We start from the raw sequence: 23,691 nt of genomic DNA on the forward strand, positions 1-23,691 counted from the left end.
AGTGCGGAATATAAACGCAGTTGAAAGCCGAGCTTATTCAGCAAAAATCGTCAGATTAAAAAAAAAAATATATATAAAACTATAACAAATGTGATAATAATGTGCCCTGATAGGGGAAGCTCACTTGGATCACATGAAGGTCCGTTGGGATACCACATACAGTAAAATAACAGTGACGTAGATATAGCTACTTACAGAATCATTGGGTAGCAACGATAAACTTCCGAATGATTCTGATCCCAACCCCAAAATAATTCCTCGGGAGATCCAAATGAGTCGCGACCGAAGTACTTTCGCCTAGTTCTTTCAAAAGCTAGGCAATCAATGCATAAAGCGATTTGATGTGATTCCACCCCATAATCCTCCATAAAGCTGCAGCAGGATAGAGTTTCCAGTATATTGAGACGTACTGCATGGATACCCATGGGACAGTGCCCTGCCAAAACCCCAATGATCATTGATAGGTGAACCTTAGTGAACCCAATTACTTCGGCAGGCCTCCTGCCATACAACTTCGGCCAGAAAGGTTTTCCTACCCTGCAAGGGGTGGTGTCCGCCCAACGTTTGCTGAGCTGACTCGAGGCCCAGCTATGGAAGAGCATACCACATGTGGTCAGCGGAATCCCAAAATCCCTACAGCCATCTTCATCCGGTTCAATTGTACCGATGCGGGCTAAGATATCCGCTTGACAGTTGCCCGAGATATCACTATGGCCCGAGACCCAGGTAATTTTAATTATAAAATAGTTCCATGCAATCTCAGGCGAGATCAGGCATTACCAGACCACCCTCGATTGCACTGTAGTTGAGCTCAAGGCCTTTATAGCCGCATGGCTATCAGAATAGATATTAAATTCCCTAACCGTAGTAGCACTGGATAGCATTTCATCCACCGCATCCTTAATCGCAGCAACTTCCGCTTGGAATACACTGCAGTGATCAGCCAACTTAAACTTGCGGCTTACATTTAGCTCTTGACTGACTTTAGCCACGACTTAGGGATATAGTTAGGCCTGATGCAGTTCGTGTAGATGATGACCAACCAGTGGCAGGAAATCCCTAAATTCTTTTGAAGTTGCGCAGGAATGATGCCATCCGGGCCGAGTGACTTATAGGGCTTTAACGAACTTATAGCCCAGGATATTTGACTTTCCCGTAGAGGAATGGTAGGCATTTCTGCATGACCAGCGACCGCCGATCATGCAAGCGGAGATCCCTGCCCAATTGGGACATCGGGATAATGATTGTCCACTTAAAGCTTTAGGGACTCCTCGCTACTCATCAACCAGTCCCCACCATCATCTCTCAGTTGCCCCGAGGGGCGGAATTCCTAGAGAGTATTTTTCTAAGCCTCGCGGATTCGTTGCAGCCTTCTAAGTTTTCGCAGAAGCTTCGCCATGAATCTCGCTTGGCTATCCTTATTTCATATTTATAAATCCCCAGACTCACCTTTTAGAGCTCCCAGGCCGAAGGTAATTTATTCCTCCTGGCTCTGTTAAAGAGCCGCCTACTGGACACTCTTAGGTCGTCAAAAGAATCAGACCACCAGGGCGGCTTGCCCTTCCCCCTGTAAGTTTTCAAATAGCAGGACAATTGAAAGGCGCTATTGCTTGCCGAGGTGAAGTTTTCCACCAAACCGTCTATCTCATGTTCGAACAGGTCCGAAGAAAAGATAGGCGCCTCAGGCAATAGCTCTCCCAGTTTCCTACAATACAAGTCCCAATTGCTACTTTTGGGTTTCCTAAATGATATTTTACCGGGACGTTCTTTGTTCACCGAAAACTGAATATATCGGTGATCAGAGAAGGAGTGCTCGTTGAGAACCCTCCAGCCAGATATCCGATCTTCCAGTTCTCTGCTAATCAGGGTGAGGTCAAGGACCTCCTCCCTTACCGCAATAATAAAAGTCGGGTCATTCCCCCTATTACACATACAAAGTCCCTCATCTACAATAAAAGTAAATAAAGACTCACCTCTGGTGTTCGTATCCGAGCTACCCCATATGCTATGGTGTGCATTAGCATCGGCACCTATGATTATGCCAACGCCTCTCCGCCTTACTTCAGCGGTGATTTCGCCCAGTATCACAGGTGGTGGTCCCGTTACGTCCCCATGGGGCATATACGCTCGAGGCAGACCGTGGTTACGTCAGCATTGCTGCAATTAGAGAGAATAAAAGATTTAAATTCCTTTTTAATAAGCACACAGGATCTAGGACTACCTGCCTCCCCATGCACCAAGGTGTTGAATTTTCCCGTACTTAATCCAGAAATTTTTCCGCCGTTACTACTCAGCCACGGCTCCTGGACAAGGACTATATCTGCCTTAGAGCGCTGAAAATTGATTTGACGGATTTCCATCAACACAACTCTTCTTCTTCTGCACCCCATCCTTGGCGGATTCACCCTCGTTATGCGTCGGAAGGTTCGGGTTGCAATAACGCATCAACTCCAGTATTTTCTCCGGCTGAGAGGGCCCGGCAGGCAATCACACTCGAGCCCTCGGTCGAAGGGGGAGATCCCTTCGTTCCACGACCTCGAGTCTGGCTCCCCTCCAGACCTCCCTAACCAAAGAAATTATTTTCTTAAAGATACAGGCCGACCGCTCGTCAGCACAAGTAATCAGTCTAAATCCATGATACCACCCCGAGTATTCGAATCACGGCGGCGGATCTGGGCTCTCCATAAAAACGGTCATATAGGCCGCTTATATGGCGCTGGCGACCCACGGCCACTCCTCTCGGGAGATGGCACTATCCTCCCTATTCCTATCCAGGACCGCGAGCGTGATGGAGCCCGCTCGTTTAGCGATTTCGCTAAGCGCAATTGCGTCCCCACCTCCTCGGGCCCTTTTTATCGTTGGGGCATTCAGCTCATCCGACCTTAGCCGCTTCCTAGCCCCCAGACCCTGCTGCTCACCCGCATCGTTCGACACCGGTGTGTGGTCGTCGCAAGCTACGATGCTCCTGGCCCAGGGTTAGACCCCAGGGCTCCCGTTGGGAGAGCTCCTCGCGACAGGGCTTCCTTACTGGTACTGGGCTGGTCAGTCGCATTCGCCGGACCTCTAACTTTCCCAGTCACAGCCCCATGTGGGCCTGCATTGGGTGTCGGTTTCGACACCCCTCCACTACGGGAACTAACCGTACCTATGGGGTTTGAAACCAAAACCCCTGCGCTGATCCGTCTGATCAACCCTTTTGATCCGCCTGGAGCTTTCCCGGCTGCCAGCGACCTGCTTCGGAGCGCTCTCCGCACCTGTCGCGTCCCACGCACCATGACCACCTTCGCCGTCACTTCTACCCTCCTTTTTGTTTGTATTCGTGTCCATTCTAAGAAGTCCGTATGCTGCGTATGCCAGAAGAGAATCTTTTTAGGACGATCACACACTTGTCAGTTCCGGATTTACCATATAGGCAACATAGGCCAGAGACTAGGGCGGAAAAATTTAGGGGCAGAAAATTCCGCCCAATTAATTTTTGAAAAAAACAAAAAAAAAAAAAAAGTGCATTCGGATTTTGCTCCACTTAAAATATTATTTTTGTATGTATATTATAATAAATAATTCATACTGTTTTTTGTATTTCGAAATTAGAATGAAGCTGTAAATTATTATTCCGCATAGCAGTCGTAAAATAATTCACTCCCTGTAGAACTGGAAGCAAAGAACATAGCGTTAACAACTGCAACCAGGCTCAGTGCCTCGGGGCAGCTTGAGCGCCGACCATACGGCCATAGCAGTATAGCGTCATCAATCACAGGACGAACAGACTACCTGATTCCCTATCTGCGCTTCGATGGAGGTCTTAAGGCCACAATATAGGTGGGTGGTTGGCGCAAGTGTGTTCAAATGGCGGACGAAGCGATACATTTGTAAACAGATGGTTCCAAAGTAGTGGAAGGAATAGGGTCTGCGGTATACTATGCTGATCCGGAAATAAACAGATCCTTCATGCTGCCAGATTACTGTAGCGTTTTCCAATTGGAAATATTAGCCACAGTCCAAGTAGTAGAAACACTGCAAGAGAATAGCTTAAACTGCAACCGTGTTAACTTTTATATTGACAGTCAAGCAACAATTAAGGCAATAATCTCTCATAGCATAGCATCTAAATGCGTGTTAGAGTGGAAGCAGTCTCTGGAGATAATCGAGACAGGGAGAAACATACATCTATATTCGGTCCTAGGGCATATGGGAATAGATGGGAATGAAAAAGCAGATGAACTAGCTAAAAAGGGCGCATCCCTTGAAGCTTGTTCCGTAGACGTCCCAATTAGACTGGGTGAGATTAAGAGAAAACGGGAGGTGCAAATGATCGACCAAGCGGAAAAGGCGTGGTTTAATTCACGGGGCTATAAAGTGCCGAAAATTATGTGTAGGTCTTACAAACTTAGACTAATAAAGTTGCTTCTATCATTAAAAAAAGGACTGTAGACTCATGACGGGTATTCTGAATGGATACTGCCTTCTTGCGACACATGCCTTTAAGTTAGGCTTGGTCAGTGAAAGCAGATGTAGGAAGTGGTGGTTGGAGGATGAAGCGACCGAGTACGTTTTATGCTCGTTCCCTGCGCTTGTCAGGCTAAGACTCCAGTTATTAGGAGTTATACAGCTGCCAGACCTAGAAGCAGCAAGTGGCTTAAGTTCTAGAAAGGAGCAGAGTTATTTTATAACATAGGTCCTGGTTTTTGATAGGATTTTCCAGTTTGATCGTTAAAACAAACTTCTGGTAACACTGCGGTCTCATTCAGTATATGTGAGGTCCTTGTGAAACGGCTAATTCAACCTAAACTAACCTAATTCATTTCAACTGGAACTTTTGGAGACTGCATTCATGCAAGGTTTGTGGAGCTTCTTATTAACGTCATTCAAAGCGGTGAGCAAGAAATAACAAACTGTGAATACGACTATTTCCGAAATGATCACTTTGTTCAACGGACTATTCAAAGTTCTTTCTGATGCTCGTGAAGAATTCGATCTGTATGAAGAGAAAGCTCTCTCTATTTCAACGATTCTGGAATAAAAAACACTGAGTAAGATATCCACCATATTGAGTAACTACTACACCCAAATTCTTGAGGAAATTTTGGGGATATGAAATAGCCTTTGTCAAGGCATACTGCCTCGAAAAGAATATTTCAATTTATTCTCCGTTGGAACTGTTGAAAATGCTGGGACAGGATCATTTGCAGATTTCTTATCCTAATGTTGACATTGCGCTGCGTATGCTTGTTCCAATTTCTATTGCAAATTGTAGCACAGAGGGAGCGTTTTATGTTTCAAAACAAACGAAAAACTACATTAGATCTTCATTGGGCGAAGACAACCGAATGCTCAGAATTGTTATTATCTATCGATTGTGATGATATCAATTGCGAGTTTGCAGCAGAAAAATCAAGACACAGAGACATTTAAATGAGGAATGTTTGGAAAAAAGTTACGGTTAAATGCCTCATTTATGCAAATTTCGATTTTCTTGATTTGGTTATTTATTTCATTAATAACAAACTACACTGTAATAAAGCACTGAAAATCGCCATCATTATGTTAAATATTATTATTGTGAACGTAAGTGTGGGAAATAATTATTGCCTAGGGGCGGCGAATATTCAAATCCGCCACTGGATGGTTGCATCAGATAGGTTGTTCTGGGCTGGATCCCAAAACCCGACGTCATCGTCGCCCCATGGCGCCACCGACTCATATGGCCGCTACTACTCATAACTACAATCTCCGTAGTAGAGTCGGTAGCAATGCCGAGCATCAGTCATGTTTGCGGCATCTGCCCAATTCAGCTCCGGTCTTGGACGGTGCCACTTTCCTAGATGCTCTGGTCTCTGCGACGGCAGCCAACCCGACGGGTTTCATCGCGACATGCTGCCAGGCCGCAAACCCAACTACACCGGATACCCCAATGCTGACCCAGGACGTCCTATCCCAGGGCAACAACAGCAATTGCGTCCTGGCCTCCCTCAACTCAGGCGTAGTCACCCGTTACTTACCCCTAAAGTGATGACGTCTCCCCCGATGTACTTCAGAATTCTGCAGTTAAACTGTAAGGGATTAACTGGGAAGATCACGCAGATAGTTGTTTTCATAAAGTGGCATAACAACCGCATTGCTGCGATTCAAGAGACCAAGCTCACTGCATGATCTGCTCTGCAGACCTGCTCTAGGCATAACGTCCACAGAAAAGATCGTGCGAGTGCCATCTCGCGTTTATCATCCACCACTCAGTACAATATAATCTACTCGATTCAGAGATCGGCCGCAGGGGCTGTGTCCTAGAACGTCATGGCATATCTGTCAAGTCAGGCGATGGAAACTTAGAAATCATCAACATCTACATCCCAGCGGTCACCTGTAAAGTCACTATCGAATCCGTCTAAGCACAATGACAAAGTCTCCATCGCCTTTGGCGAAAAATAGCTGTCGGATGCAAAAAAATGCGCGAGCGCCTTTTGCAGACAATATGTAATGCATTCTACAGTTCACAAAGTTATACGGCGGGCCAACAGACGCACACGCAAGCATAAATACAGCGCGCCTCAAATTACCATCACCGCCAAAGAGGTTTACAATGCCATTGTTCATGCTAAATCATCTAAAGCAGTGGACCCATACGGCACAGCTATGCTGATGCTTAAAAACCTAGGCAAAGATGGATTTAATTATCTAGAGCATGTCTTCTACATGTCCCTTTCACCTTCGTCAGCCCCGAAAAATGGAAAATGGCCAAGGAGGTTCCGCTACTAAAGCCTGGGAAACCAGCTAATATAGGAGATTTTTATCATCCGATATCTCCCCTATCGCCAGTAGCCAAGACACCTGAAGCTATTCTGCTTCCCTGTTTTAATGAAAATTTGCAACTTGCCAATCATCAGCATGGCTTTCGAAAATTACATAGCACTACCACAGCGCTAAATGCCATTAAAACTCAGATAAATTTCGGATTAAACCAAAATTCCCACCATAGGACAGTAATCGTTGCGATAGCCCTGTCAAAAGCTTTTGATACGATCAACCACGGCACTTTACTGCAATACCGGGAAGAGTCTCCCTTTCTCCCAAGTTTCAAAAGGTAGACGGGAAATTATCTGTCTGGTCGGCAAGCATCGGTGCAATTCAGGAACGTGACATCCAAACCAAGAAGAATTAAACTAGGTGTACCCAGGGTGGTGTCCTATCCCCACTTTTGTTTAACTTCTACATATCAAAGCTACCTTCACCCCCAAAAGGAGTCCCTATTGTTTCCTACGCCGATGACTGCACAATAATAGCCACAGGGCCAGGCCCACAGATCGATGAGTTTTGTAACAAAATTAACAGCTATCTCCCTGATCTCTCCAGTTTCTTCGCCTCGCGAAACCTGACATTGTCACCGACCAAATCATGGTCGACCTTATTTATAACTTGGACGCGCCAAATGTCGACCATATTGAATGCCAACGTCGATTAAACCACGCTACCGATTGTCTTACACCCTAAAATCTTGGGTATGACGTTCGATCAGGATCTACATTTTGAAGAAAATCTTCAAATCTCTTGTGGGCAGCACTTGGGGTAAAGATAAAGAAACGCTCATTACCACTTACAAAGAAATTGGCCCGACGGTTGCATGCTACGCGTCCTCATTATGATCTCCAAGCCTAAAGGTTACTCACTGGAAGAAATAAAAACCTGGGCATCCCAACAGACACCTGAGTGATGAGGCTATATCGTGCAGCGGCTTAAAGGGTCATCTCCGTAAGCATTACGAGGAAATACGGCACCTGAGAACACAGACGTATGAAGCAAAAAAGCAGTTGCTCAGTGATATCCACAGGCAGGCGTCCGACCTCTATGCCAGGAATTGTCCGGCGAATCCAGTACTTGAAGAAAAATACTTAGAACTAGCAGAGGGGGAACACACCCTACGTAGGGAAACGCGAGTCACTCTAGCTTAACTTCGATCTGGATATTGTAACAGGTTAAACTCTTACCTATCCAGAATCAACCCCGGCATACAAAATGTATGCCCTGCTTGCAATGTGTCCCCACATAACACCAACCATTTCTTCAATTGTAGTGTGGAACCAACGCCTCTAACACCCCTCTCATTATGGCCCTCCCCTGTTGAAACAGCAAGTTTGCTTGGACTCCCATTAAAGGATCTTGATGACAATCTGTGATCGGTTACACCTATTGGATGGGGCGAAGCACTTCAACAACAACACCAACAACAACAACAAGTTATTGTTTTATAATCGGCTTGTTGTCGAAAACGAAATTATTTTCGAGCTATCAATTTTCGAGTGCTCGACTTCTTATTGATTGCTTATCGGATTATTATCGACGAGTTTCAAGTGTGTAATAGATTTTGTATTGATGTTTTATAGGAAATTGTTTCGTAATAAATCTAAGTGACGTCGATAACACACCTATTTATAACATAGTGGCAACATTCCGAATATAATAGAGATAATTTTGATAGCGATAACTCTTAGATAACTTATCGATAACCTTTCGATGGCAAATCAATATCACATCGATGACAAATTTGTAAAACTCTGTTAACATATGTCTGTCTTTTCGATAACAAAAGATAACTTCATATTACTCTACCCAAAACTTTTCTATAATTTATCGATAACTTTTAAATAACAAAATCGACAAACTCCAAATAAAAATTGTATTACTTTGCAATAACAAATCGATAAAATATTTGTGATTATGCGTAGGCTAAGGGATCTAATAGGTGTAAGGTGCAAGTTTCGCTAAATTCCTTTGCTTCCTCAAGGACAAAACTAAACTTTATTGAAAAAACAACAAAAAGTAATTAATTAAAATTAAAGAAATTAAAAACTTATCTTACAATTATGCACAAAATCCATGTACACACCTGTGATTGGTAGTGTCATATACTTAAATTATGTACATAAATTAAAATTAATAAATTAAACAAAAACAAAACCAAAACCAAAAGAAACACAACCATTTGCACCGTTCGTTATACTAATTTTACTTATTTTTAACAAAGTAGAAAGCTATTGGCTATGTCTTTTGTATCTTCCTTTTTGTTTACTCTCCTATCTCTTTTTTGTAAAATACGCAATCTCTCTATTGTGTAAAGGCCGTTGACAAGTTGGCCGCACTACGATAACAAATCGGAAAAATTTTGATAGTAAAATCTATAATTTATAGGTAACTTTTAGACAACGAATCTATATTTTTTTGATAAAAATCTAATCTCGGTAAGACGCCGATAACAAATTCATAAATTTCCGAAAAAAAATCGGTAACTTTTCGAAACATATCGATAATTAATCGAAACACTTTTTAAATCAATAGCTCGTCGAAAGGAAGTTTATAGCACTTCCATAAAAAATCGATATCTCATTAATAACTCGTCGATAACACTACGCTAACAAATTAAAAACACACCCTCCGGTTTCAGTTCCGACTTCTGTATTGACTTTTGATCTTTCCTTTCCTCTGCATTACTTTCCTTTTTTTCATTCCTTAATGCCTTTCCTTTGCTTGCCATAGCTTCGCAACTGCGACTAATCGACCATTGCAACATTCCTCTTCTAATAGACTCTTACAGTCCCCTGCTTGTGCCAGAGTAAATGCCTGCTTATTCTTCCACTCGACGTCTACCATTACTGCAGCTCGCATTGTTCCTTCCATTTCCGCGTCGCGAACACCAAATCTTTACGAGCTTAGCCAAGACAGCTTTCCCCTCGATGAGAGCTATGCCAAGTACAAGCTGCCTTCGAGAAATCATTTCTAAATACCAACCACAAATTAATAACAGATTATTTTTTTATTTTTTATCATGACCCATTCACTAATTCTTTTAGTATTGATACCAATAATATTTTGTAATCCAAAACTCATTTAAAAAAACAGTATGCTTCTGAATCCTTAAGCATCTTTGTACAAGTAATAATATCTAGTTCGATATGTAAGAAAGCATGTTGATGGCTGTAATGTAAATCGTTTGACAGAATGCAAATCGCTGTGACGATATCCTCCAAATGAGAGGTGAAAGAAAATTCACTAAACTTACAACAATAGCACTTAACAATCGCTGTGCAGCGTGTGTGTCAAATGTGTTTATATGGAACAAAAACGGAAAACGGAAGCGGAAACTGGCAGGTGAACAGGATGTTAATATGTAGAGAGCGAGAAACAGTAGTTACACATGCAAAGCACAATGAACATTGATGCGGGAAAAACAAATAAAATGTGACAACGTGATTTTGCAAATAGACGCAAATGCATTTCTTTTCTATTTACCTATACTTACATATGTATGAACAAATATTTTGACAAGTATTCTGTGTATGCATTTGAATGTAATTTCCCACAAAAACACTTAAATCTACACCCTATGCTTAAATGTGGTCAATATTTTCCTCGATGCGCTGAAGGTCATTTAAATTGCTCAGATGATGGAAAAATAAATACGCGAAAATTATAACTAAGGATTTTATGAAAGTAGAAAAGTAATAATGCAGGTGGTGTCAATAAAATGTAAACCATCTGTACATACTTTTCTAGGGCAAATCATGAAAACTCGCAATCGCTTCGAATGGGCATTGTAGGTTTCAAGGAAATAAATAAATTTCAGTTTTAACTTAATGCAAACAATTCAAGTTATCGAGGTTCAGGCAGAGTGAGGCAAAGGAGCTCAACATTAAAGAGCATAACGACACAACAATGCGAACAACTGATTGATCTAACCCCGCCTCCATGAGGCATAAGGAAACATCTCCGTAAGCGTGATGAGATCTGGCAGCTGCTTGCGTAGACATTTGATCCAGAAAAACACAAGGAGGCCTAACTCACACAGAACCATCGGTAAACACCTTCAATAAGTCGCGTCCAGTTATCAATATATATTATCCAACCCTTGCAGTAGAAGAAAGCAGACTACAAAAAGAAACACGAGCTACACTAGCCCAATTTCTTTCTGGACACTGTAGAAGGTCAGACTCGTGCTGGTCCAGTATCAACCCCAACACACCTTATATATGTCCTGCATGTGATGTGTCCCCAAATGACAACAACCTTCTTTTCAGATGCAATGTGAGATCTACGCATATAATAGTAACTTTCCAGTGATCCACACCTGTTGAAACTACTAGTGGTTGCACCCATTCTTGAATGGCGCGAAGCACTGTTGACGCAACAACAGCAGGTTCAGGCTGAGAGAACCCAATTTATTGAACACCTTAATTTATTACCTTCACCTGAGATCAAAGAAAGCTCCGGTAGCGTACAACACTTGCAAAAATGCTATCGGCAGGGACTGGGAACTGTCACCGCATATCATTCAAGGCGCATTCGTCCAACCTAAACTAACGTATGAAGCCCTTGTGTGGTGAAAACTGCTAGAAAAGAAAATCTAATAACATGGGGTTGGGAAGTTGCAAAAGTCTAGCAAACCTACGAATATCAGGAGCAGTGAGCAGCGTAACTCAGGAAGCGTTCAACGTAATTTTTCATTTGAAGCCTCGACAAGTGTTCGTATAGCCCGCATGGCCCGCGAAAGGGGCTCTACAGGACGATATAAGATGACATGACAAATGAACGTTTAAATGGAATCACAACTTAACTAACGACCACATCACGTTAGTTTTGGACTTCCAGGTGCAGAACATAAGTTTCCCTTCAAATGAGGAATGGGGTGAAGGCCCAGTAGGGGATAACAATCTACATAGACGGCGCTAAAATTAAAAAGCATGCCGGAGCTGGAATTTACTCATAAAAACATGAATGTAAATTAATCGTACCGTGTCCCTTATTCATGCAGTGAATTCCAGGCGTAGGTATCTGCCATATAGAGAGCAGTCAGATTGCTACAAAATGTTACAACCCCAAACATCAATATAACGAACTTTTTCGACATTCAAACTGCCTTAAAGTCACTATATCCCAACGTAATAAAGTCGGATGCCATGTGAACGTATCCAGTCTCGCTTGCGTCTATAAATGACTTTGCAGTTAACATGGCCAGGAGAGGTTCCGAGGCGGGCAGCTCCTTACGAGGAATATGAGTTTGGGGCAACGCACTTGCTACACTCGCTATATCTTAAAGTCCTAATGTCGATGGTGGATAGGAAATGGAGTAGCTTCCTTCTCAAGCTTCACACATCTGCAGTGCGTGTACCTAAGGGTCTTATTAAAGGTTATTGCCATATGTATTTCTCCAATGCCGTATACCAACAGCTTCCCTCTAAAGAAGGTAATGTAGTCAATTTCCACGCACGCTCTCTAAACCTAATCTACAGCAATCAGGAGCTTAGCAAAAAATCTCGAATGTTCAAATTATAATACTATCAAATTTTTCATTTGAATACCCACCCAGAAAAGGGTTTGCTAAAAATTTATTACTCCATTGGCGTAAACCATGAGTTCAAACAGTTTTTAATCTTTCTTGTATATTGAGATTTTTTATGCTGTTTGCTATATTGATCTGGCGAAATTACATCAAAGCTGTCCCCAGTGTAAGTTTTTTTTTCTTCTTCTTCTGCTTGTAGCGATAAGGAGATTCCATGATGCCTTTGTGCATTTCATAGATGTTGTCTTGGTCCTTTGCCGAACATTGAGCTGATACGTCACCATTATGGTACTAGTCCGACTACCTTGATGTGACCACGTTAAACCTTTTGGGTCACCCAACCCTCTCCTTCCGTAAGGAATGTGTGATTGCTTGTGTCTCGCTTGCTAAATATATAGGATTCAATACGGCTAAGTGTTGTTATCAATTGGTTTGGGGAAGGCAGAGAGGTTGCGCTCACATGCAATACAGAATATTCTGTAATGAAGTTCGTAAGAAAGCGGACATTTTTCGGAAAGTGATTATTTGTATATATATTTGTGTATATATATATTAATTTGAAATATTAGAAAATATCACCTATCCCAGTTAAAACAAGATTATTCCTTCCTACACTTAAGATGGTCACAGTTCAAACCTTTTGGCATCTATCTGTGTGTCAGCTTTCGCTTCTTTTGCCATATTTAATACTATTTTTTGAAGTGCGGAATCGATTGGGGGAATGGATATGGGTACGAGAGTCTGGTAAGCCTATTCACCGATGAGTCCACGCAGAACAGAAGAGTTTGGGGTTGAAGTATACTGCTATGAACTACATATAAGCTGGATATTAAGTTGAACAATCACTGCGGAATGTACCTGACGGAAGTCTGTAATCATAAAGGATGGGATAGGTGGTATGTTATCCACCGCAGTCACTGTCAGAAGATTTAACATCTACTGAGATTCTCAAGCGGCTATCAAATCAATTAGCTCAGCCACCGTAAGTTCCAAGACTGCGAGAGATTGCTTAACCTCCCTTGCAGTGGTATCTAACTACTGTTTGTTAAAACTTATCTGGGTGCAGGAGCATACGAATATATCTGACAACTATGAGGCTGATGCTAAAGTGCCTGCTAGTGTAGACTTTGAAATTTCATTGATCATTTGATCTCTGTTCGGCACAGCTAAGAAAACGCCGTGATAACCGAAGTCTTTCTGGCCCTTTGTTAAGCTTTGGAATTTAAAAAATATCATCTTTCAATGGTTATTGAAGTTAAGTCAAGGCTGTGGAGATCCATGTGGTGCGCCTATATATTCTAGACAACTCTAGTTGTTTGGAGGTCGACGAGGTGTCTGGTCACTTTAAGCTCAGCTGACCAGCCTTTGAGAGGACGAGGCGAAAACTCTCTGAAAAATACTTCCAAGATCAATGCGTGACTTACCTAGCCTAAACTAACCCTAATGTCAGCATAAACATATTTACATATTAGGGTGTGTCTATTTGTATGGACGAAAGTTAATCGATATCGCGCCATCGATTTTTGGATAAGATTAGGGCTCAGGAAAAAAAGTTCCACTACGCATACCCAAAAAAATAATTTTCGAGCATGGAAAATTTCATTTTTTTTTTTTTGAGTTTTTTTCGACTTTGATTTTAAGGTTTTTTCATGACATACTAAAAAATTTGCTTTTTTTTTGAAAATACTGTTATCGCCTGGATATTTTGGGTCGGACAGGGTATACATGAAAATTTTACAATCAAATGAAAATTTTTTTAGTAAGTGATGAAAAAAACCTTAAAAATCAAAGTCGAAAAAAAATCAAAAAAATTAAATTTCGCAGGCTCGAAAATTATTTTTTTGGGTATGCGTAGTGGAACTTTTTTCCTGATCCCAACTCCTACGAAAAATCGATGGCACGATATCCGTTAACTTTCGTACATACAAATCGACCCACCCTAATACATATATTAATAAACTACCGCATATTTGCGCCAGCTTTCAATGTTTGTGTTATTTTATGAAATGTGTGTATGTATGTATGCAGTATACTCGCATGTTTATGTAATCATTTGCATTCACAAAGATAAAAGCGACGAGAAAATGAATGTAAAATGAATTATGTACTCCACTCTTGGAGTACTGCCGGTGCAGTTTTCCTACCATAGGCGGAGAAAATCAGTCAAAAGTATCCGAAACACCACAGCCCTTTTCTACTCAAAAACAATTACAGGCTGATAAATGTGTATATAAACTGCAACATGGATAACAAACTGCTCCCCAAAATACAACATGGCGCTGAATAGGTTGGTAGTAAATATTGAAAAGCCCAGGAACATAAGGAGTATGACTAAGGAGTATTATTAGATATTGCCGGGCCTTTAAATTATGTCTCTAAATCGGTGTTTATGGATGGTCTTAACAAATAGAAGGAGAATTCTTCGTAATGGGGATTTTATGAGGCCAAAACCATAATCCTATGGATCGCCTGCATGTTAAATTGCAGGAAGATTAGTTTACAATACAAAACTTTACCGCCTCTGCTGTGGAGGCTGCTCATCAGCCAACTCTTTGATGGATCGGGCGCTTCGGGTTATACTTACCTGGGCATCTAATGTTGGGTTGACAGCCAAAGCAGATAAAAGGGATATGGTCTTGTTTACTAAGAGGTACAAAGTGCCAGTAGGGGTGACTCTGCTGAAGAAACCTTGCACAAAATATCAAGGAATCATTGCAGACAGTAAGTTGTTTCGAAAGCTCAACGTGGAGAAGAGAGTGAAGAAGGCCTCGACGGAACTTTATGCATGTTAAACGCTGAAGTATACGTGGGGTTTTCGCCTTCTTTTTCTCATTGGGTATCTACCGCGTTTGTTAAGCCAATCCTGTGGTTCTTGTTTGATGAAAAGAAACACAAAAAATAAGCTACCTTAACAAATTAGAGGGCTATCAATGCTTATCATTTAGGAAGGCAAAACAACCCCGATGGCTGCACTATATGCCATTCTGCACATTCGACCTGCACACCTCTTGGAAAAGAACATGCGTTTATAACAGCAACTAGGCTCAGGTCTGCGGTACGCTGCGCTGATTCGGAAATAAAAAGATCCTTCAAGCTCCCAGATCACAGAGATATTATTCAGACGAAAGTAATAGCCGTAACCAAAAGAGTATATACACTGGAAGAAGGGTTGCACATGGTCGAACAAGCGGGGAAGGTGTGGACCCAAGCTCGAGCTGTCAAAAATTATGTGTAGGTCTTACAACATCACATTTACTTACGTGATTGGTATTCTGATTGGATGCTGTCTTCTGGTCTCACATGCCTTTAAATAAGCTTTGGTCAGTTATAGCAGATGTAGTAAGTGCGGGTAAGTTGAGGTGGAAACGTTCAAACACGGTTTGCGCTCGTGCGCAACGCTTGCCAAGCTAAGGCTCCAGCTGTAAGGAGTTATTCAGATATAATATCTAGATGCAGCAAGTAGAATAGGTTCTAGAAAGCTTCTAGCATAAGCCAAGAGGACGGAGTTTCTCTATCACAGGTTCTGGTTTTGGATGGGTTTTCTCTGGTTGGTTGATAGACAAATTTCTTGTCACAAAATGGATCATTTATTCTATGTGAAGTTCTCACGGACTAGCCCGATCATTCTCAACTTAACTTGGTATTAGTTTCAGAACTCGTATTTGTAAACTCTTTTAAGATAATATCGATATTAATTCCAGAAATATTGTGCTAAAAATTTTAAGATCTGTTAAAATTTAAATATTTAAGGATTCATTAGAGAGCTATGATATGGGAAGTAACAAAATATTTGCAATTATGCCTGCCATCATTTCTTAATGTTACTAACTTTTCCAAAATAATAAAATTAAAGAAAAAAAAAACTTTTTTAAAAATGAACTTTTATTATTGGATAATAAAATTATCTAAAAAGTAAAAAATTAATTGACTGTAAAGAAATATAACACTTTATAAATTCATTGTAACCTTTACCGATAATTAGGCTTCTTCGTCTGCGACAAAAAAATTCCATATTGCACAATTCCATTTAACATTAAAACTTTACACCTAAACTATTAGATCCTACAGTTTATATCACAGTCCGTGTTACATTGTTGAGATCAAGAAAAGGAGGTCCTAAATGTTTTTACTTATATCATCAAAATTTAACACGTTTTTATTAGAACAATTAGGACTGTGATATAAACTGTAGGATCTAATAGTTTAGGTGTAAAGTTTTAATGTTAAAAATATATAATTATGTACAATATGGAATTTTTTTGTCGCAGACGAAGAAGCCTAATTATCGTTAAAGGTTACAATGTATTTATAAAGTGTTATATTTCCTTTACAGTCAATTTATTTATTACCTTTTAGATAATTTTATTAACCAATAATAAAAGCTTATCTTTAAAAAAGTTTTTTTTTCTTTAATTTCATTTTTTTACTTTTTAGTTAATTTTATTAACCAATAATAAAATTTTATTTTTAAAAAAGTTTTTTTTCTTTAATTTTATTTATATCATGATCCGAATATATTGTGGCATATTCGTAATCGAAATAAAATGTGACTAAGTTAGTAGAAGCATTTTTGACAGATAGCACATATAAAATTGTGTCAAATAGTGTTAACTAACTTAAAATCATATTTTATTGTGACTTTGCCTATGTCGCGTTCAGTTTACAACTACTCATTGCAGATCTCTGCTCTGTGGGTTAATTCTGTTTTAAAATAAATTTCCAACTTTCGCTTAGCTAAAATTCCACGGCCAAAAATCTGTAAAACGAAATCAAGTGCGCGGAAATGTATGCAACATTTAGCGATAACAGCCTAACTTCTACGTTCGTTGTATACACAAACAAAGCGAAGTTACCTGCGTTCTTGAGAACTTAGGCTTTTATGCCAAGGTGAGCATGAATATTTACCGATAACTCTGTCATCGATTAATTTGTCGAATTATCGTAATATGGCATTGTCATCGGAGTTATACATGCGTGCAAAATTTCAGCTCAATCGGAAACCGGAAAGTGTATCAAATTTAACTTGCAATATTTGATTACAGACAACAGCCAAGTGAAACTAAATAAAAGCTTATAAAAAAGGTTCCCTCTAATGGAATAAAAACCATTAATATCCAATTCCATTGCCTCACATACCTCATCCCACCTCAATGTAGAAGGGTACGGGAAAACGTGCATAGAAATTGTTCTCATGTTATTATTAATATTATTGATATATTGATATTATTGTAATGGCGATAAAATTGAAGAGAGAATTAGAGAGTTGCTGCTAGTAGTAAATATGAATACAAAATATATACAACAAAACAGAGTAAAACAAGTAAGGAAGGCTAAGTTCGGGTGTAACCGAACATTACATACCCAGATGCCAACTAAAAGCTTGAAACACTTTTAAATTACCTTCTTTTAAAAGTGGACGGTGCCACGCCCACTGTCAACAATTTTACTGATTTTCTATTCTGCGCCATAGGGTCAACCCTTCTACCAAGTTGCATCGCTTTATCCGTCTTTGGTAATGAATATCGCATTATTTCGGTTTTTCGAAATTTTCGATATCGCTTATAGTCCGATTTCGTTCATTTTAAATAGCGATCTGAGATGAGTACCCAAGAACTTACATACCAGATTTTATTTACGGACAGACGGACGGACGTACACGGCTAAATTAATTTCTTTTTTCGCCCAGATCATATAGATATATAGAAGTCTATATTTATCTCGATTAATTTATGCCGTTAAGGTGTACCGTTATGTGAAAAACATTAATATACTCTGTCAGCTGAGTATAATAAAAGATGTTATGCCACTACAACGCTGAACTTTACTCCTTGAATTTACTGCAATGCAATTTAAGTACGCAGTAACATGGTGTTATGCAATGAAAACGGATGAGAGAAAGAGAGTGGATGAAAAGTAAAAAGTTTCCACAAACGTAAAGAACATAAACACAAACTTTTCATGTGGTTGTGTAAAATTCTACGTGATGTGAGGAAAGCTTCTGACCGGCAAGCGTCAGCATTTGACTAGGGCGATTCTTTTGCATGCAGTTCAAGCTCACCCTTTCTGGTAGCTTGTGGTCAAGTTTTCTCCGGATATCCACTGAGAATCCATTTGGTGGTGAGCTAATGTGAGAAGGTTTCAATCTAGGTAGGCCAATCTGTCATAATTGGTTTAGGACCTAAGTGGGGGATTTCATCAGCAGTGTCTCATCACCATAAGGTGTGACAGCTGTCTTGGGTCAAGTGGCATACAATACAAACTTGTATTAGAATCCTTCATCCACGCTGAGCAGATAAGGCACTAAGCTTGGTACACGCAATGTAAAGTGTCACCCCAATGAAAATTCTAACAAAACCCAATATAATGATAAAATAAAATAAATGTAAGGCGCGATAACCTCCGAAGAGATTTTAGGCCGAGCTTATCTTCAAATTTGCATCGTTCTCCTTTTTAATTTTTCCTACAAATTGGCGGGACGGGACGTACTTGTTTTATGCCGACTCCGAACGGCATCTGTGAGGCAGAAAAGTTTTCACTGAGAGCTTTTCATGGCATAAATACAATCGGAGTGCTTGCAAAGCACTGCCGAGTGCGATATTAGAAAAAATTTCTTCTAATTGAAAAATGTAATGAGTATTCCCTTTTTTGGCTTATGATTTTTAGGCATACATCTGGAGTGTATGTTGCCTTAATGTGTTGGTGCCACCGCCCGTTTGGTTGAGATCCACGTGATACCGCGCCTTTTATGTCTAAGTAATTTTCTATGCTTTGGGAGCCATAACTCGAAGAAAAATTAGTTTAGAGTAGAACCATATGTACATATATGTATTATTGCGCAGACTTTTGACAGTATTAACCGTCCTGGTCATTAATAATTTTTCTTCTTAGTTCATGTGGCTGGGTACCCGGGTACCACAGGGCAGTTCATACGTGAGAACTACTAGTGGTACCTGGGTATCCAAGCAATGAGAACTAGTAATAAAAACCTAATTTTAGTAATAAAAAACTAATTTATTAAAAAACCATCTTTATGAAAATATATTTGAAAAAATTGTCTCTCCTTTTTGTATAAAATTTATTCCCATAGGTTGCTACAAAATCTTAACTTGTTTCCATTTGTAGATTACGAAAAAACTTGAGAACTAAGAGTGGTACCTGGGTATTCCAGCTATGAGAACTAGTAAAAGAAAACTAATTTAATAAAAAACCATCTTTATGAAAATATATTTGAAAAAATTGTCTCTCCTTTTTGTATAAAATTTATTCCCATACGATGCCACAAAATTTGAAATCGTTTCTATTTGTACATTATTTAAAAATGTCTTTTGAATATGAAAAAGGTACCCGGGTACCCATCTACGCACAGGACGGTTAAGCACGCAAAACAAACCAACACATTTCAAATGTACAGCTGGGTATGTCGTGCTCGGTTTCACCCGAACTTAGACTTCCTTACTTGTTTTTTTTTTCTTATGTTTAATGCGTCAAGTGTAATACATTAATCAGTTAAACAAAAAGCTTTTGATATACCAAAATAACAAATTCAAGGTTTTTATGTTTATTGAAGCGAAATGAAATTAGCGCGAATATTCTATTTTTTCCAAAGGAAATTTTAATTGTATTTAAATGCTTGTTTCTGTATTTTTACAGTTGAATTGTGATATTAAGTTCGCATAGGTTAAGTGACACGTGTACAATATGACCGTATTTTTAACCCTTTCATGCATATGGGACACCGGGGTACCAAAAATATTTCCCTGTCTAGCAAAAAGGCTAACGATATTTTTTACTAGTATTTTCGTTGTAAGTTACTTTATCTTATCTGATTGTATACATCCAAACCGATTTTCATTTAAAGTGTTTAAGTGTGCTAACAAAATTCGAGACGGGAGCTACTAGCAAACCACGCCTACTTACAAAATAAGTAGATGACTTATTTGCAGCAGAAGTATTAAATTTACTATAGACGTGGAGAAAGATTGTCAACTACCTTACTTAGACAAGTTAACCAACAGGAGAAGGAAAAAGTTATATATTGACTGGTACAGAAAACCCACAGCTTCGGGAAGACTAATTAACTTTTATTCAAAACATGAAAAAAGTACAATATTAAATACCACCAAAAGCTTCATCAGCGACTGAATGTGTCGCAATAAGAATATTACTATCACCAAAAAAACTCTACAGGAAAATAAGTTTCCAAATAGATTGGTTAATAAACTGGTCCGAAATTTCTATACCAGATCACGTAATGAATGAGAAACCGAAGAAGCAAATAACAAAATCCACAAACCTATAACCTACGTATGTCGCAAAAATAGCAGACAGGATCAAGAAGTCATAAATCCGATGACAAAGAAAACGTCAAAATAGCGTTCATATACAACAATACATTGAGACATACATATTTAGGGTAGAAGGGGGAGGCTTCGACTTTTTCAAATTTGGCTGCCGTTATTACTGCCATTGTTCTTATTCCACCAATAAACAGTAACCAAATTGAGTGTGACGCTGTCATAAAAGCTATTCAGTGCTTGTTCAACGGCGATAGTAAGAAGACGAGATTTTTTATTTTTGAGAAGTGTTGATGTAAAAATTGCTGGTAAGTATTCGCGTGTAAAGTGTACAATATAGAACATATAACATGAGTTTTCTGCCCATTAATATTGCAATAAAATTAAGATTTATTGCTTTTAAAGACTTTTTCAATAACACTAAGATGTATATTGTGGAGCGAAAAATCTGAAATAAGTGCACGGGGGAGGGTTCGACAATATGTTTTGGGAGGCTTCGATAAAGTTTTTACTTAGCAAGTAATATTTTACAGCCATCAAGATGCCAAATATCTACAAAAATAAGTTCCCTGAAAAGATCATCAACGAAGACAAAACGAAAAAAGCCATCTTGGAGATAAAACAAAAAAAAAAGAAACCCCATCAAGCGCTGCTCGGAAATATAACTTGAAGCGGATAACACTAATATCTCGAATTTCAAAAGAGCAAACAAATATGGGAACTGTTAAGATTTTCAGTCGAAGTTTTCTTCCAATCAAGTACTTACAGCTGCCCAGGAAAAATACTTAACGGTTTACCTCAAGAAATGTTCAAATCTTTATCATGGATTGACGTATGACTTGGCTAGACGATTCGTTTTTGTTTTTGTTATTATGTTCACTGACAAAACAAATTTCTTTTACACTGGTGTAGTCGTGGAAGTTGAAAATTCGACGTGCGTCGCGAAATTCCTCAGACATCAAAATAAAACCCAATATTTCTATGAACCGATTGTAGAAGACAGACACTTGGTTCCAAAGCAGGATATAATAAGTATATTGCCCACAACTGAATATCCACCAGGAACTTCACGTGCGCAAAGCAAGTTTATTTTTAACTTTGATTTTTCAAATTTAGATGTTCGTTAAAAGTGCAGTTATACTTTACTTTTCGCTTAAATTTTTTATGTTTTTGTTCGAAAATTTGTTACTGTATTGAAATAAATAACATCAAATATGAATTAAAAATCGTATTTAGAGTTTTTTCCAACATCCTTTTTTTATTTTGTTGGTTAAATTGCTATATTTGATAAATGTCGAAACCTCCCACCCAATGTCGAAACCTGCCACCCAATGTCGAAGCCACCCAGATGACTGGCGAAGCCTCCACAAAAAAGGGAGGTTTCGTCATATTTTTTGTTTTTGGTTATTTGATTATAATTTAGAAAAAAAAGCATGTGGAATATTAACCAAAAATCCGAAGTGTCATAAACATACATGGCATCAGTAAATATGAAAGATGTTATCTATTTCTCATTCTAGTTTCTCTAAAAAAATCATTTTCTCTTAACCTGTCGAAGCCTCCCCCCTCTACCCTACAGCAATACAAAGGGCAGAATTATAAAGGACGAGAAATCCAATGTAATATACTGAATCCCACGCAACGGTTAAGGGTCTCACTTATGCGAGAAGGTGTATGTGGGGAAAACCAAATTAAAAGTAAAGACAAGGATTTCCGGCCACACGTCCAATATTAAACTTAGGAACAACGCTTCGGAAAATAAAACGGCCTTTGCGGCCCAATGTAAAGATACAATGAATGCTTTGCACACAGAGTATATTAACTTTGATTGGATTACGGTTGGTTGTACAGGTATAAAGGAATCGAGATAGATATAGACTTCCATATATCAAAATCATCAGTATTGTAAAAAAATTTGATTGAGCCATGTCCGTCCGTCCGTCTGTCCATTAACACGATAACTTGAGTAAATATTGAGATATCTTCACCAAATTTGGTACACGAGCTTATCTAGACCCAGAATAGATTGGTATTGAAAATGAGTGAAACCGGATGATAACCACACCCAATTTTATATATATTACATTTTGGAAAACACAAAAAACCTGATTATTTAGTAAATATTACATCTATTGAAATTTGAGGTGTGGACTGATATAGAGACTCTTGATAAAAATTGTAAAAAAAATTTTTAAATGGGCGTGGCACCGTCCACTTGTGATAAAATCAATTTTACAAATATTATTAATCATAAATCAAAAATCGTGAAACCTATCGTAAAAAAAACTCGGCAAAGTGGTTGCTTTTACTATATGGAATGCTTTGAAGAAAAATTAACGAAATCGGTTAAGGACCACGCCCACTTTTATATAAAGGATTTTTAAAAGGGTCGTGGACGAATAAAATAAGCTATATCTTTGCACAAATGAGCTTTATATCAATGGTATTTCATTTCCCAAGCGGGTTTATAACAATAAATAGGAAAAACTTCAAATTAAAAAAAAAATGGGCGTGGCACCGCCCCTTTTATGACTAAGCAATTTTCTATGTTTCGGGAGCCATAACTGGAAGAAAAATTAACATATCGTAATGAAATTGTGTACACATATTTTCCTTATATTTCTGTAAAAATGGAAGGGATCAATAAAAGACCACGCCCACTTTTATATAAAAGATTTTTAAAAGGGTGGTAGACTAGAATAATAATCTGTAACTTAGCAAAAAACAGTTTTGAATCAATGATATTTCCTTATCAAATTTTATTGTAAGAGGAAATGGGGAGACATTTTTTTTAAATGGGCGATGCCACGTTATCTAGAAAAGTAATTTATCGGAAATGAAATGTAAAATTGAAGCTCACGCTGAGTATAAAAAGTTCGGTTACATCCGAACTTAGACATCGTTACTTATTGATGTCTGATTTACTTTTATTTTTGAATATATGATCCGTCGATCAAGCGCTATCACATGTGTAAATTTTGTTTCGTTTATATGTATACCCAGTTGCATAAACAATTTTTAATGACCATATATTCAAAATTAATGTTCCTTTTTACATATTTGTGTTTACCA

At 39.0% G+C, this 23,691-nt stretch overlaps 1 protein-coding gene across 6 annotated transcripts in view; it reads right to left on the reverse strand.

Annotated features, from left to right (window-relative positions):
* Positions 1 to 2,063: 2,063 nt before the first annotated feature.
* Positions 2,064 to 23,691, reverse strand: part of dpr12 (defective proboscis extension response 12) — a 725,043-nt gene continuing 703,415 nt past the window's right edge. For all 6 annotated transcript variants that reach the window (XM_067775740.1, XM_067775739.1, XM_067775742.1 and 3 more), the window contains one exon: positions 2,064 to 2,157. In XM_067775740.1, coding sequence (XP_067631841.1) covers positions 2,103 to 2,157 — 55 coding nt within the window. In that variant the 3' untranslated portion in view covers positions 2,064 to 2,102. The remainder of the gene's footprint in view (positions 2,158 to 23,691) is intronic.

The sequence above is a fragment of the Eurosta solidaginis genome, chromosome 3, assembly GCF_040869045.1.
Source record: "Eurosta solidaginis isolate ZX-2024a chromosome 3, ASM4086904v1, whole genome shotgun sequence".
NCBI lineage: Eukaryota > Metazoa > Arthropoda > Insecta > Diptera > Tephritidae > Eurosta > Eurosta solidaginis.